This window comes from Vulpes lagopus, chromosome 13 (genome assembly GCF_018345385.1).
Source record: "Vulpes lagopus strain Blue_001 chromosome 13, ASM1834538v1, whole genome shotgun sequence".
Lineage (NCBI taxonomy): Eukaryota > Metazoa > Chordata > Mammalia > Carnivora > Canidae > Vulpes > Vulpes lagopus.
Window position 1 is genome coordinate 9,543,225 of NC_054836.1, and position 13,512 is coordinate 9,556,736.

Genomic DNA, 13,512 nt, shown 5'->3' on the forward strand with positions numbered 1-13,512 from the left:
ATTTATTTACTTGAGATAAAGAGATTGAGAGAGAGAGAGAGAGAGAGAGAGAGAGAGAGAGAGAGCACAAGCAGCATGGCAAGGGTGAAGCAGGCTCTCTCTGAGCCAGGAACCTGACATAGGACTTGATCCCAACACCCTGAGATCATGACCTCAGCCAAAGACAAATGCTTAACTAAGTGAGCCAACAAGGTGTTCCTATTCTATAGTATTTTAGTAGATACTTTAAGTTAATATTTTCAATATGACTAAGCAGAAAAAGAACAGCAGTAAAATAAAACAAAACATGGCAAAAAACCTTGTGGTTTTTCTAGCAATATATTAACTACGTTGAGCTACCATCTTCATGACAATTATTCAGATTTCAATTCAAGCATTAGAATTATATTTTGCAATCTATTCCTAATTTTCAGATATTAAGACCACCTTTGAGAAGTGTTTGTAATTATATGAATTATTACTTATGTAAGCAGCTAGATTTCCTTTTTTTAAATTTATTTATTTATTTATGATAGTCACAGAGAGAGAGAGAGGCAGAGACACAGGCAGAGGGAGAAGCAGGCTCCATGCACCAGGAGCCCGACGTGGGATTCGATCCCGGGTTTCCAGGATCGTGCCCTGGGCCAAAGGCAGGCGCAAAACTGCTGCGCTACCCAGGGATCCCAGCAGCTAGATTTCCATGTTCTTCTACGAGTGTACTTATTTGTGAGATTAATTAATGCACAAATTGAACTAAAAAACATCAATAAATATTTACTTTACACTACTCATTAATTTTAAGAATTTGGCTGAATTATGAAAGTAAGTGGGCTATATGCAAGAGATTTAATTGATGACTAATGTGTCTTTTTTTCTGCTTCTACCCCCCCTTTTTCTATAGTTGCTCTGTACAAATTATTCGTAAGGTGAGTAAAAAAAAGCGATCCAGAGAATATTAATTGACTTAATTAATAATGAATGTCTCTAGGTTTCAGGATCATTTGCTCCTATGAAAAATTTTATAATTGAATGCAAATTTTATTTTCTGGTGAATTTAGTAACAAAAAGTCTTCAAACAATAATTATACCCCTTTTCCTTGTTTTGGCAAATGTCAACTTTGGCTTGCCCCTTAAGATTCTTTAATAAGAGGGATGCCTGAGTGACTCAGGGGTTAAGTGTCTGTCTTTGCCTCAGGGTGTGATCCCAGAGTTCCATGATAGAGTCAGACATTGGGGTCCCTGCAGGGAGCCTGCTCCTCCCTCTGCCTATGTCTCTGCCTCTCTCTGTGTGTCTCTCATGAATAAATAAATTCATAATTTTTTTTGTCTTTCTTGGGGTCATTAATTGACTCTTAAATAAAAAGTGATTTTGAGTGACCAAACTCCATTCTTACAGCAGTTTTTTGTGTTTATTCTGAGCTAATATATTTAAAAGATTTTGTTATAAAAGCAGACCTCTAATTTTGTTTTTATTTATAAATTTATTTTTTATTGGTGTTCAATTTGCCAACATATAGAAAACACCCAGTGCTCATCCCATCAAGTGTCCACCTCAGTGCCCGTCACCCAGTCACCCCCACCCCCGACCACCTCCCTTCCACAACCCCTAGTTCATTTCCCAGAGTTAGGAGTCTCTCATGTTCTGTCTCCCTTTCTGATATTTCCCACTCATTTTTTCCTCCTTTCCCCTTTATTACCTTTCACTTTTTTTATATTCCCCAAATGAATGACACCATATAATGTTTGTCCTTCTCCGATTGACTTATTTCACTCAGCATAATACCCTCCAGTTCCATCCACGTTGAAGCAAATGGTGGGTATTTGTCGTTTCTAATTGCTGAGTAATATTCCATTGTATACATAAACCACATCTTCTTTATCCATTCATCTTTCGATGGACACCGAGGCTCCTTCCACAGTTTGGCTATTGTGGACATTGCTGCTAGAAACATCGGGGTGCACGTGTCCCGGCGTTTCATTGCATCTGAATCTTTGGGGTAAATCCTCAACAGTGCAATTGCTGGCTCCTAGGGCAGGTTTATTTTTAACTCTTTGAGGAACCTCCACACAGTTTTCCAGAGTGGCTGCACCAGTTCACATTCCCACCAACAATGCAAGAGGGTTCCCTTTTCTCTGCATCCTCTCCAACATTTGTTGTTTCCTGCCTTGTTAATTTTCCCCATTCTCACTGGTGTGAGGTGGTATCTCATTGTGTTTTTTTTTTTAAATTAATTTTTATTGGTGTTCAATTTACCAACATACAGAAAAACACCCAGTGCTCATCCCATTAAGTGTCCACCTCAGTGCCCGTCACCCATTCCCCTCCAACACCCGCCCTCCTCCCCTTCCATCACCCCTAGTTCGTTTCCCCGAGTTAGGAGTCTTTATGTTCTGTCTCCCTTCCTGATATTTCCCAACATTTCTTTTCCCTTCCTTTATATTCCCTTTCACTATTATTCATATTCCCCAAATGAATGAGAACATACACTGTTTGTCCTTCTCCGATTGACTTATTTCACTCAGCATAATACCCTCCAGTTCCATCCACGTTGAAGCAAATGGTGGGTATTTGTCGTTTCTAATTGCTGAGTAATATTCAATTGTATACATAAACCACAGCTTCTTTATCCATTCATCTTTCGATGGACACCGAGGCTCCTTCCACAGTTTGGCTATTGTGGACATTGCTGATAGAAACATCGGGGTGCAGGTGTCCCGACGTTTCACTGCATCTGAATCTTTGGGGTAAATCCCCAACAGTGCAATTGCTGGGTCATAGGGCAGGTCTATTTTTAACTCTTTGAGGAACCTCCACACAATTTTCCAGAGTGGCTGCACCAGTTCACATTCCCACCAACAGTGTAAGAGGGTTCCCTTTTCTCCGCATCCTCTCCAACATTTGTTGTTTCCTGCCTTGTTAATTTTCCCCATTCTCACTGGTGTGAGGTGGTATCTCATTGTGGTTTTGATTTGTATTTCCCTGATGGCAAGTGATGCAGAGCATTTTCTCATGTGCTTGTTGGCCATGTCCATGTCTTCCTCTGTGAGATTTCTCTTCATGTCTTTTGCCCATTTCATGATTGGATTGTTTGTTTCTTTGGTGTTGAGTTTAATAAGTTCTTTATAAATCTTTATAGATTTTGGAAACTAGCCCTTTATCTGATACGTCATTTGCAAATATCGTCTCCCATTCTGTAGGTTGTCTTTTAGTTTTGTTGACTGTATCCTTTGCTGTGCAAAAGCTTCTTATCTTGATGAAGTCCCAATAGTTCATTTTTGCTTTTGTTTCTTTTGCCTTTGTGGATGTATCTTGCAAGAAGTTACTGTGGCCGAGTTCAAAAAGTGTGTTGCCTGTGTTCTCTTCTATGATTTTGATGCACTCTTGTCTCACATTTAGATCTCTCATCCATTTTGAGTTTATCTTTGTGTATGGTGAAAGAGAGGGGTCCAGTTTCATTCTTCTGCATGTGGATATCCAATTTTCCCAACACCATTTATTGAAGAGACTGTCTTTTTTTCCAGTGGATAGTCTTTCCTCCTTTGTCGAATATTAGTTGACCATGACGTTGAGGGTCCACTTCTGGATTCTCTATTCTGTTCCATTGATCTATATGTCTGTTTTTGTGCCAGTACCACACGGTTTTGATGACCACAGCTTTGTAGTACAACCTGAAATCTAGCATTGTGATGCCCCTAGTTTTTTTTTTAATATTCCCCTGGCTATTTGGGGTCTTTTCTGATTCCACACAAATCTTCAGATGATTTTTTCCGCCTCTCTGAAGGAAGTCCATGGTATTTTGATAGGTATTGCATTAAACATGTAAATTGCCCTGGGTAACATTGACAGTTTCACAATATTAATTCTCCCAAACCATAAAGACTTATTTATTTATTTTAGAAAGACAGAGAATGTGTGCCAAGAGAGGTGCTTAGGGAGAGGGGAAGAGAAAATCCCAAACAGAGTCATAACTGAGGGTGGAGCCCATCCCAGGTCTCTATTCTATAACCCTGAGATAATGGTCGGAACCAAAATCAAGATCAGACTCTTAACAAACTCTCTGACTCTGGTGCCCCTCCTTAATAGAATTTTTGAAAAACAAATATATTTATTTACTACAACTGAACAATAAATAACTGGGATGAAAATGGATTAAGATTTTGGAAAGGGGTTCATGATGTAATTAGGTATAATCATCTATAGAGTGTGTTATAATCCTCTTGAAACTTTAGAAATGTATAAATTAGGAATAAGAGAACAGAATGGCATAGCAACCAGACTTCAGGGAGTGATAGTGTTCTCTTGGACCTATTTCATGTTACTCATGCTCTCAGGAACTTCTTTATATTCACCATACTGGTAGTTCTCCTGGCCCTTTTTGGTGACATTATTATAATTTTCCTCATTCAGGCTCATTTTCTTCTCCACAGCTCCATGTATTATCTGCTTAACCAGCTATAACTTATGGATCTCTTTGTGTACCTCTACATTTGTCTTCAAAGCCCTGAGATTTCTGTCTGAAGACCACTGCATTTCCTTCATTGGTTGTGGCATTCATCTATCCCTCTTCATTATCTTAGTGGCAGCTGAATGCTTACTACTAGCTGTCATGATTTATGACCACTATGTGTCCATCTGCAACTCACTACATTACCCCATCCTCCTGTTCTTGGTGGTCTATACAGACCTCTGTATATGCTTCTGCAATGTGCTTGTGTCCTGGGTGGGTGCACTGCTCAATTACTTGATCCATGTCATCTATTCTGACTCTCCCTCACTGTACCTCTGGAGAATCCCACCATTTGCGTGTGTATGTAAGAGATCCAAGCTCGGGATCCCTGGGTGGCACAGCGGTTTGGCGCCTGCCTTTGGCCCTGGGCGCGATCCTGGAGATCCGGGATCGAATCCCACGTCGGGCTTCCGGTGCATGGAGCCTGCTTCTCCCTCTGCCTGTGTCTCTGCCTCTCTCTCTCTCTCTCTCTCTGTGACTATCATAAATAAATAAAAATTAAAAAAAAAAGAGATCCAAGCTCTATCAAAACTTGTCTATACTGACACTTCAAAATAGGAAAAGGGTCTTTTTGTCCCTGGTGTGATTTTTCTCCTTCCTCCCATCTGTGTCATTCTGGCCTGCTATGGAAGCATATTTTCCACTCTATAGGCATAGACTGAAGCCTGGGCTTCAGGGAAATGTTCACTACTTGTTCTTCTCATTTGATTTTTGTATCCCTATTCCATGGAGCTGCCATCATCAGGTACATTTTAGAATCAGGTACATTTAGAAACAAGGATGTTTCTAGGGTTCTCAGCAGAGCTGTCAGAAAATGATGAATATGAAGTCTATAAAATGTGAATTCAAAATTATACAACGCTTTCATTAGAGAGAATAAATAGGGGCAACTGGGTGGCTTAGTGGTCGAGTGTCTGTCTTTGGGTCAGGTCATGATCCTGAGTCCTGGGATGGAGTCCTTCTTCAGGGTCCTCACAGGGACCTGCTTCTCCATCTGTCTATGTGTCTGTCTATATGTTTGTGTCTCTCATGAAAAAATAAATAAAATCTTAAAAATAAAATGCAATAGAATAAATGTATATATGCATGTAGATAACTTGTATATGTTTACCAATATAAACCAGGTATGTTAAATATTGGATAGAAAAAAAAGGATAAAGTTCCATAACTAAAAACAAATATAAATTGGCTATTTCCTTACTTTAAATCACTAATATCTTTGAAAGCAAAAATATCATAAATGGATTCTTGCTTAATGATGTAATATATAAAATGTACTTTTAATTCCTAGATGATAATAATACTTGTTCAGTTTTTGAAATGCACACTCTGCCAAGACAGAAAACATTACATCTTTAAATAGTGCATTTGTGATTAACACAGGGGTTGTAAGCATTGAATCACTATATTATACATCTGAAATTAATGTTGCACTTTTGTTAAATAATTTGAATTATTTTTTTAAAGATTTTATTTACTATTTATATTTATTTATTTATTTATTTATTTATTTGACAGAGACAGAGAGAGAACGCAAGTGTAGGAGTTGCAGGCAGAGGGAAAGGGAGAAGCAGGCTCTCCAGTTAGCAGAGAACCTGATATGGGGCTCTATCCCAGGACCCTAGGATTACATCCCAAGCTTAATGCAGAGGCTCAGCTGACTGAGCCATCCAGGTCCCCCAAATAACCAGAATTTGTTAATAAATTTAAAGAAATATGGTTTTACCTATTAAAGTTTTACATGAATTCAAAGTTATCATTAATGCAAAAATGAATAACTACATAATATGAATATTAAAATTATTCCCCGAAACAGTCCTTGTTTGAAATTAAAAAAAGTTAAAAAGTAAGCGAATAAAATCCTAAAATAGAATTAAGAAAGCAATTTTAGATGTGATTATGATTTGAATAAAATTCATTATATGAGATTTTAGGTTTTAATCTTCACCCAGTAAAATTATGAATCATCTACTTTGATATTTGTTGTGTCCCAACATTCGACATGTTTTAGCAGAAAATACAAATACAGTGGAAATATTTATTCATCATAGTATTTCAATTATGTCCCTTATTTTTACTGTATTATAATTATTACTAGTTTTTAAAATATTTTCCTCTGAAATTATCCATATATTATGGCTTATCCATTTCCCTGAATTTGTTTTATGTTTTTTATTTATTTTGTTTTACTCTTGGTTCTACAGGGAGCTTATTAATAATTAGAATTCATTAAATACTGTCAATATCATATTATGAAGCCTATAAATAATCAAGATACTTAATAATTAAAATAATTATCTTACATAACTAAGATAATTAATAAAGAGAAACTGCATTAATTGATTTGCTTAAGTTGATCATTGATCATGGTCAATACATTTTGTTTAAAGATTTTATTTATTTATTCATGAGTGACACAGAGAGAGACAGAGAGGCAGAGACATAGGCAGAGGGAGAAGTAGGCTCCGTGCAGGGAGCCTGATGTGGGCCTTGATCCTGGACTCCATGACTACACCTTGGGCTGAAGGCAGGCGCTAAACTGCTGAGCCATCCAAGGATCCCTCAATACATTTTCTGATGCACAGTTGGATTACTTACCAATTACTTATTATTTATCAGTCTGTGTAGGTGACAGTGATAAAAGTAGTGACTTTTTTACTCCAAATATTAATACAAACTTTGAAAGGGAGACTGGATATTTAATAATTCATTTCATATAATTCACCTCTTTATTTCTAATATTTTTAGTGTTTACCATTATTAGTTGCTAAAACTAAACTTTCCTCATTTTTTTTAATTTTTTTATTTTTTATTTATGATAGTCACAGAGAGAGAGAGAGAGAGGCAGAGACACAGGCGGAGGAAGAAGCAGGCTCCATGCACCGGGAGCCTGATGTGGGATTTGATCCCGGGTCTCCAGGATCGCGCCCTGGGCCAAAGGCAGGCGCCAAACCGCTGCGCCACCCAGGGATCCCAACTTTCCTCATTTTTAAAAGATTTATTTTATTAAAGTATGACAAATAATTATATTGTACACTTAAAGAATAGAACATATGATTTAATATGAGATGTACATTATGCAATTTTTACCATAATCTTATAAACAAATAAATCACCTCAAATGATTTCTAATTAGATTGCAAGGTTTTTTTTTAACACTTAGACTACTCTTTTATGGAGCATCCAAATACAATTGTCAAATATTAACAGACACAAAAGAAAAACAGATAACAATACAACAGTAGCAGTCATGTTAATATCCTTTTTTAATAATAAGTGGAATTTCCAGAAGAAAATAAGAAAAAATTGATTTTTGAATCATACTCTAGAGAAGATAGACCTAAAAGATACAGAGAAAATATTCCATTCAAAAGTAGCAAGATACACATTCTTTTCAAAGGGACACAGAACAGTCTTTAAGAGAAAAATATCACAGGACACCGAAAAGTCCTGGTAAATTTAACAACATTGAAATCAGAACAAATATATTCTTTTCTGATCAAAATTTCATGAAATTAAAAATCAGAAAAAATGAGGAAAAATGAAAAATTCAGAAATATGTGGAAGTAAAACAATACACTCCTGAACAACAATTGATTCAATGAAGAAATCAAAGAAAAGGAAAAACAAATATTTTAAAACAAATAAAAATGAAGGGAAAAAACACATCACAACTTATGCAATACAGCAAAAGCAGTTCTTTGTGAAATTTATACGGACAAATGACTCCATTAAAAAAAAAAAGAAAGAAAGACCTCAAATATGTGACCGAATTTGATATCTCAAAGAAATAGAGGAAGAAGAAATAGCCCAGAGTTAGCAAAATGAAGAAAATAATTAAGATCAAAGTGGCAATAAATGGGGAGGAGTTAAGATACAAGAGAAGTAGAGGAAACTTAAGGTTCCCTCATCCCTTGAACACAGCTAGATAAATATTGAATCATTCTGAACACTCAATAAATCAATCATAGGACTGAGAGAACCAATAGCACATCTAGATGGAGTAAAGCATCCACGTTATGGAAGGTAGAAATCTTGGAGTGGTGATTTAGGGAACAAAAAAAATGCAGGTCCTGCTAAGGGGAGACATCCCTGATCAAAGAGAGAGGAGAGAGAGCAAAAGAGGGGGTCAGAGAGAGAGAGAAGATCCAAATAAATAAAATCATGAATGAAAGAGAAAGGAGCCCATCCAACAACACAGAAATACAATCGATTATAAGAGAGTATTATGAAAAATTATATGCTGACAAATTAGGCATCTGGAAGAAATAGATAAATTTCCAGAAAGATACAATCTTCCAAAACTGAATCAGGAAGAAATAGAGAATTTGAATAAGACACATAACCAGCAAATAATTTGATCAGTTATCAAAAATTTCACAATAACAGCGACAACAACAAGGACAAAAGAAAATCTCGCAACAATCAAATGTCTTAGGTATGATGACTTCTGAGAGAAATTCTACCAAACTTTACTTTTAATATTTATTTATTTATTTATTCATTCATTCATTCATTCAATCAATCACTCATGGGAGACACAGAGAGAGAGGCAGGAAAATAAGCAGAGGGAAAGCAGGCTCCACATGGGGAGCCAAAGTGGAACTTGATCTTAGGACCCCAGGATCATGACCCAAGCCAAGTTGGGTACTCAACCACTGAGCCACCCAGGTTTGCCTCTACCAAACATTTAAAGAACACTGCATACCAATACTTTTCAAAATGTTACCAAAAGTGGAAATGGAAAGAAAATCCAAACTCATTCTACCAGGCCAGCATTACATTGATTTCAAAACCAAATACCCTACTAAGAAGGAGAAATATAGTCTAAAATCCCTGATTAATATGGATTCAAAAATTCTCAAAAAACTTCTAGAAAATTGATTCCAACAGTGCATTAAAAAATTATTGTCCTTGATCAAGGGGGATTTATTCCTGGGCTCTAGGATTTGTTCAATATTTGACAATCAATTGATATAATACAACACATTACTAAAAGAAAGGGTAAGAACCATATTATCCTATCAGGAGATTCAGAAAAAGTATTTGACAAAATAAAGCAACCATTCTTGATAAAAACCACCACAGAGTAGGTATAGAAGGAACATATCTCAAAATAATACAGGGCATATATGAAAGAACCACAATTGAATTCATCCCACTGAGGAAAAACAAAGAGCTTTTCAACTATGATAAGAAAAAAAAAAAGAGTCTCCACTTTCACCATTACAATTTAACATAGCCCTGGAAGTATTAGCCTCATGACTCAGAACACAAGAAGAAAGAAAGGCATCCACATCCCCAAGGACTAAGTCAAAGTCCCCTACTTGCAGATGACATGATATTCTATGTAGACAACCTGAAAGACACCACCAATAATTTGCTAGAACTAATACATGAGTTCATTAAAGTTGCAAACTATGAAATCAGTGTACAGAAATCTGTTGTCTTCCTATACAACAGTAAAGAGGCAGCAGAAAAATAAGTAAATGTATTGATCCCATTTGCAATTGCACCCCAAACAATAAGATACTGGGAATAAATCTAACTAAAGAAGTAAAATATTTGTACTGAAAAAAAGATAGAACAGTTATGAAGGTAATTGTAGAGGCACAATGAAATAGAAAGACATTCCATCCACAAGGATTTGAAGAACAAACATTGATAAAACGTCTACACTACCCAAAGTAATGTACAGATTTAATGCAATCTCTATCAAAACACCACCAGCATTTTTCACAGAGCTAGGACAAACAGTTCAATAATTTTCATGGAACCAGAATATACTACAAATAGCCAAAGCAATCCTAAAAATGAAAAGCAAAGCTGGAGGCTTTGATCCAATTCTTGATCAAGCTATATTAGAAAGCTATAGTCAAAACGGTATGGTCCCATCGCAAAAGCAAACAAACAAAAACATAGATCATTGGAGCGGAATAGAGAACCCAACACGGACCTTCAACTCTATGCAAACTAATCTTCAACAAAACAGGAAAGAATATCCAACATAGAAAAGACACTCTCCTCAAACAATTATGTTGAGAAAACTGGATATCAATATGCAGAAAAATGAAATTAAACCACTTTCTTACACCAGATACAAAAATAAATTCACAATGGATGAGAGAGCTAAATGTGATTATCAAAAACTTAGAGATGAACATGGAAGTGAACTGTTTGACCTGGGCCATAGCAATATCTTACTAGACACATCTTCAGAAGCAAACAAAACAAAAGCAGAAATGAACTATTGGGACCTTCTCAAGATTAAAAAAAAAAGCTTATTTTTTGAAAACATTATTTATTTATATGACAGAGAGAGAGAGCATAAGCAGGAGGAGTAGCAGGCAGAGGGAGAGGGAGAAGTACACTCTCTGCTGATCAGAGAGCCTGATACAAGGCTTGATCCTAGGACACCATGATCAAGACCTAAACCAAAACCAGGTACTTAACTGACTGAGCCACCCAGGTGCCCCAAAAAAGCTTCTTCACAGTGAAGGAAAAAAATCAACAGAACTAAAAGACAGCTAACAGAATGAAAGAATATAATTGCAAATGGCCTATTTGATAAATGGTTGATATCAAAACCTATAAAGAATTTGCCAAACTCAACACCAAAAATCCCACAGAAAATATAGTCAATAAATGGGCAAAAGACATGACTAGACATTACTCCCAAAAGGATATATAGAAATCCAAAAGACACATGAAAAGATGCACACCATCACTCATCATCATAGAAATACAAATGAAAACTACAATGAATTATCCCCTCATGACTATCAGAAGGACTAAAATTAACAATAGAGGAAACAATAGATTTTGGCGAGCATGGGGAGAAAGGGAAACTCTTACACTGTTGGTGGGAATGCAAGCTGATGGAGCCACTAAGGAAAACAGAATACAGTTTCCTCAGAAAGTTAAAAATACTGCCCTAGAACCCAGCAATAGCACTACTCAGTATTTACCCAATTATACAGAAATACTGATTCAAAGAGATACAAATCAATGTTCATAGCAGTATTATCAGCAATATTCAAATCATGGAATCAGCTCAAATGTCCATCAACTGATGAATTGATAAAAAGAGGTGGAATAATGCTCAGCCATAAAAAGGATGAAATATCAAAATATCGCTATTTAATGACTTGGATGACCTAGAGAGTATTATGCAAAGGAAAATAGGTCAGTCAGAGAAAGACAAATACGATACTATTTCAATCGTAAGTGGAATTTAAAACAAAATCAGGGGAAAAAAAGAGCAAAGCCAGGAAACAGACATTTAAGTATATAAAACAACCTGAGGGTAATTGGATGGGAGGTTTTGGGGGGAAAAGTGGGTTAACTAGGTGATGAGGATTGAGGAGTGTGCTTGTAATGAGCATGGAACGTTCTATATAAGTTTTGAATCACTGAATACTACACCTGATGCTAATATTACATGGCATGTTAACAAACTGGAATTTAAATAAAATCTTGAAAAAATAAACAATTTTTAAATACAATAAATACACGAAAAATGGTAAATATAGAGTTGTGCCTGCATTTCAAAGCAAAATGTTAACAGTTAACAGACATAATGCATATATAACTATTCTTTCAGAAATCTCACACAGTCAGTATTGTAAGAGCTTGAAATTTAGTGCAAACAAATGTACTCTTACTCATGATTTATGGTAGCACATTGACCCATACACTTTCTCAGGGCTCCTTTGACTTCACTGTTTCTAAGACTGTAGATAATGGGGTTCAGCACTGGTGTGAAGATAGTATAGAAGGCTGACACCACTTTATCATGGTTAGCTGACCTGTAGGATTTGGGTCTCATGTAAATAAAAATAGCTGCTCCATAAAAGAGTCCCACCACAGTCAGATGTGAGGAGCAGGTGGCAAAAGCCTTCCTGCGGGCTTCTCTAGAACGCATCTGGAGAACCGCAGCAAGGATGAGACTGTAGGAAATCAGGATGAGAGAAAATGGAACCAACAGCATTAATACACAGCAGATATACATGACATACTCAAAAACAAACGTGTCAGCACAAGCCAAACGCACCAGAGTGGGGGCCTCACAGAAGAAATGATTGATCTCATGTGCACCACAGAATGGAAAACTCAGGGTGGCAGCAGCCTGCATGAGCCCATCAGCTGCCCCCAAGAACCAGGACCCCATGGTCATTCTCAGGCATAATTGCCAGCTCATGAGAGTGGGGTACCTCAGTGGGTGGCAAACAGCCACATAGCGGTCATAGGACATGGCTGCTAAGAGGAAGCACTCGCCCCCTGCCAAAGTAAGGAAGACAAATATCTGCAACCCACAGCCAGCAGGGGAGATGGACTTCTTGCCACTCAAGTAGTCAGCTGCCATTTTGGGCACAATGGTGGAGATCAGCATCATGTCCATGAGGGAGAGTTGGCTCAGTAGGAAGTACATGGGTGTGTGGAGCTGGAAATCTTGGTGAATCAGGAGAATCATGAGGGCATTGCCCACCAGGGAGCTGAAGGCAATTGTCAGAATCATCACAAAGAGAAACAGGTGGGCTTCTGTGTAGTTAAAGAGTCCCAGGAGAATGAAATCTGAGGTGGAGTTCCCAATTTTCATGATTTCATAAAGGAATACCACTGCAAATGCAGAAATAGTTGACAGAGTTTTCATCATTTTCAATGCTCTATTCAGTTATATCTTTCATGACAAAAATTGTGTTGAAATGTTCATACCAGGACACCTGAGTGACTCAGTGGTTGAACATCTGCCTTTGGCTCAAGTTGTTATCTGGATTCCAGAGACTGAATCCTGAATGAGGCTTCCTGCAGGGAGCCTGCTTCCTCCTCTACCTATATCTCTCCTTCTCTTTTTCTCTTTCATGAATAAATAAGTAAAATCTTTTAAAAAATTGAAACCTATTTCTAATACTTCATCAGAGATCTGCAAGATCTTTTTTACTTGGGCACAAAATTAATTCCACTTTAAAAAAATTTTTTCACAAGAAACACTTCTCAGATTTTTATTTGCTTAATTGGAATTATG

The 13,512-nt window shown here is 36.9% G+C and overlaps 1 protein-coding gene across 1 annotated transcript; it reads right to left on the reverse strand.

Moving 5' to 3' along the window:
• Positions 1 to 12,147: 12,147 nt before the first annotated feature.
• LOC121475092 (olfactory receptor 2T8-like) lies at positions 12,148 to 13,143 on the reverse strand. The gene has a single exon (XM_041728218.1). It carries the CDS (start codon positions 13,141 to 13,143, stop codon positions 12,148 to 12,150), a length of 996 nt encoding a protein of 331 aa, XP_041584152.1.
• Between the last annotated feature and the right edge of the window lie 369 nt (positions 13,144 to 13,512).

Excerpts from the sequence above, each read along its gene's own strand:
- LOC121475092 (XM_041728218.1), bottom strand. The coding sequence starts at position 13,143 with ATGATGAAAACTCTGTCAACTATTTCTGCATTTGCAGTGGTATTCCTT.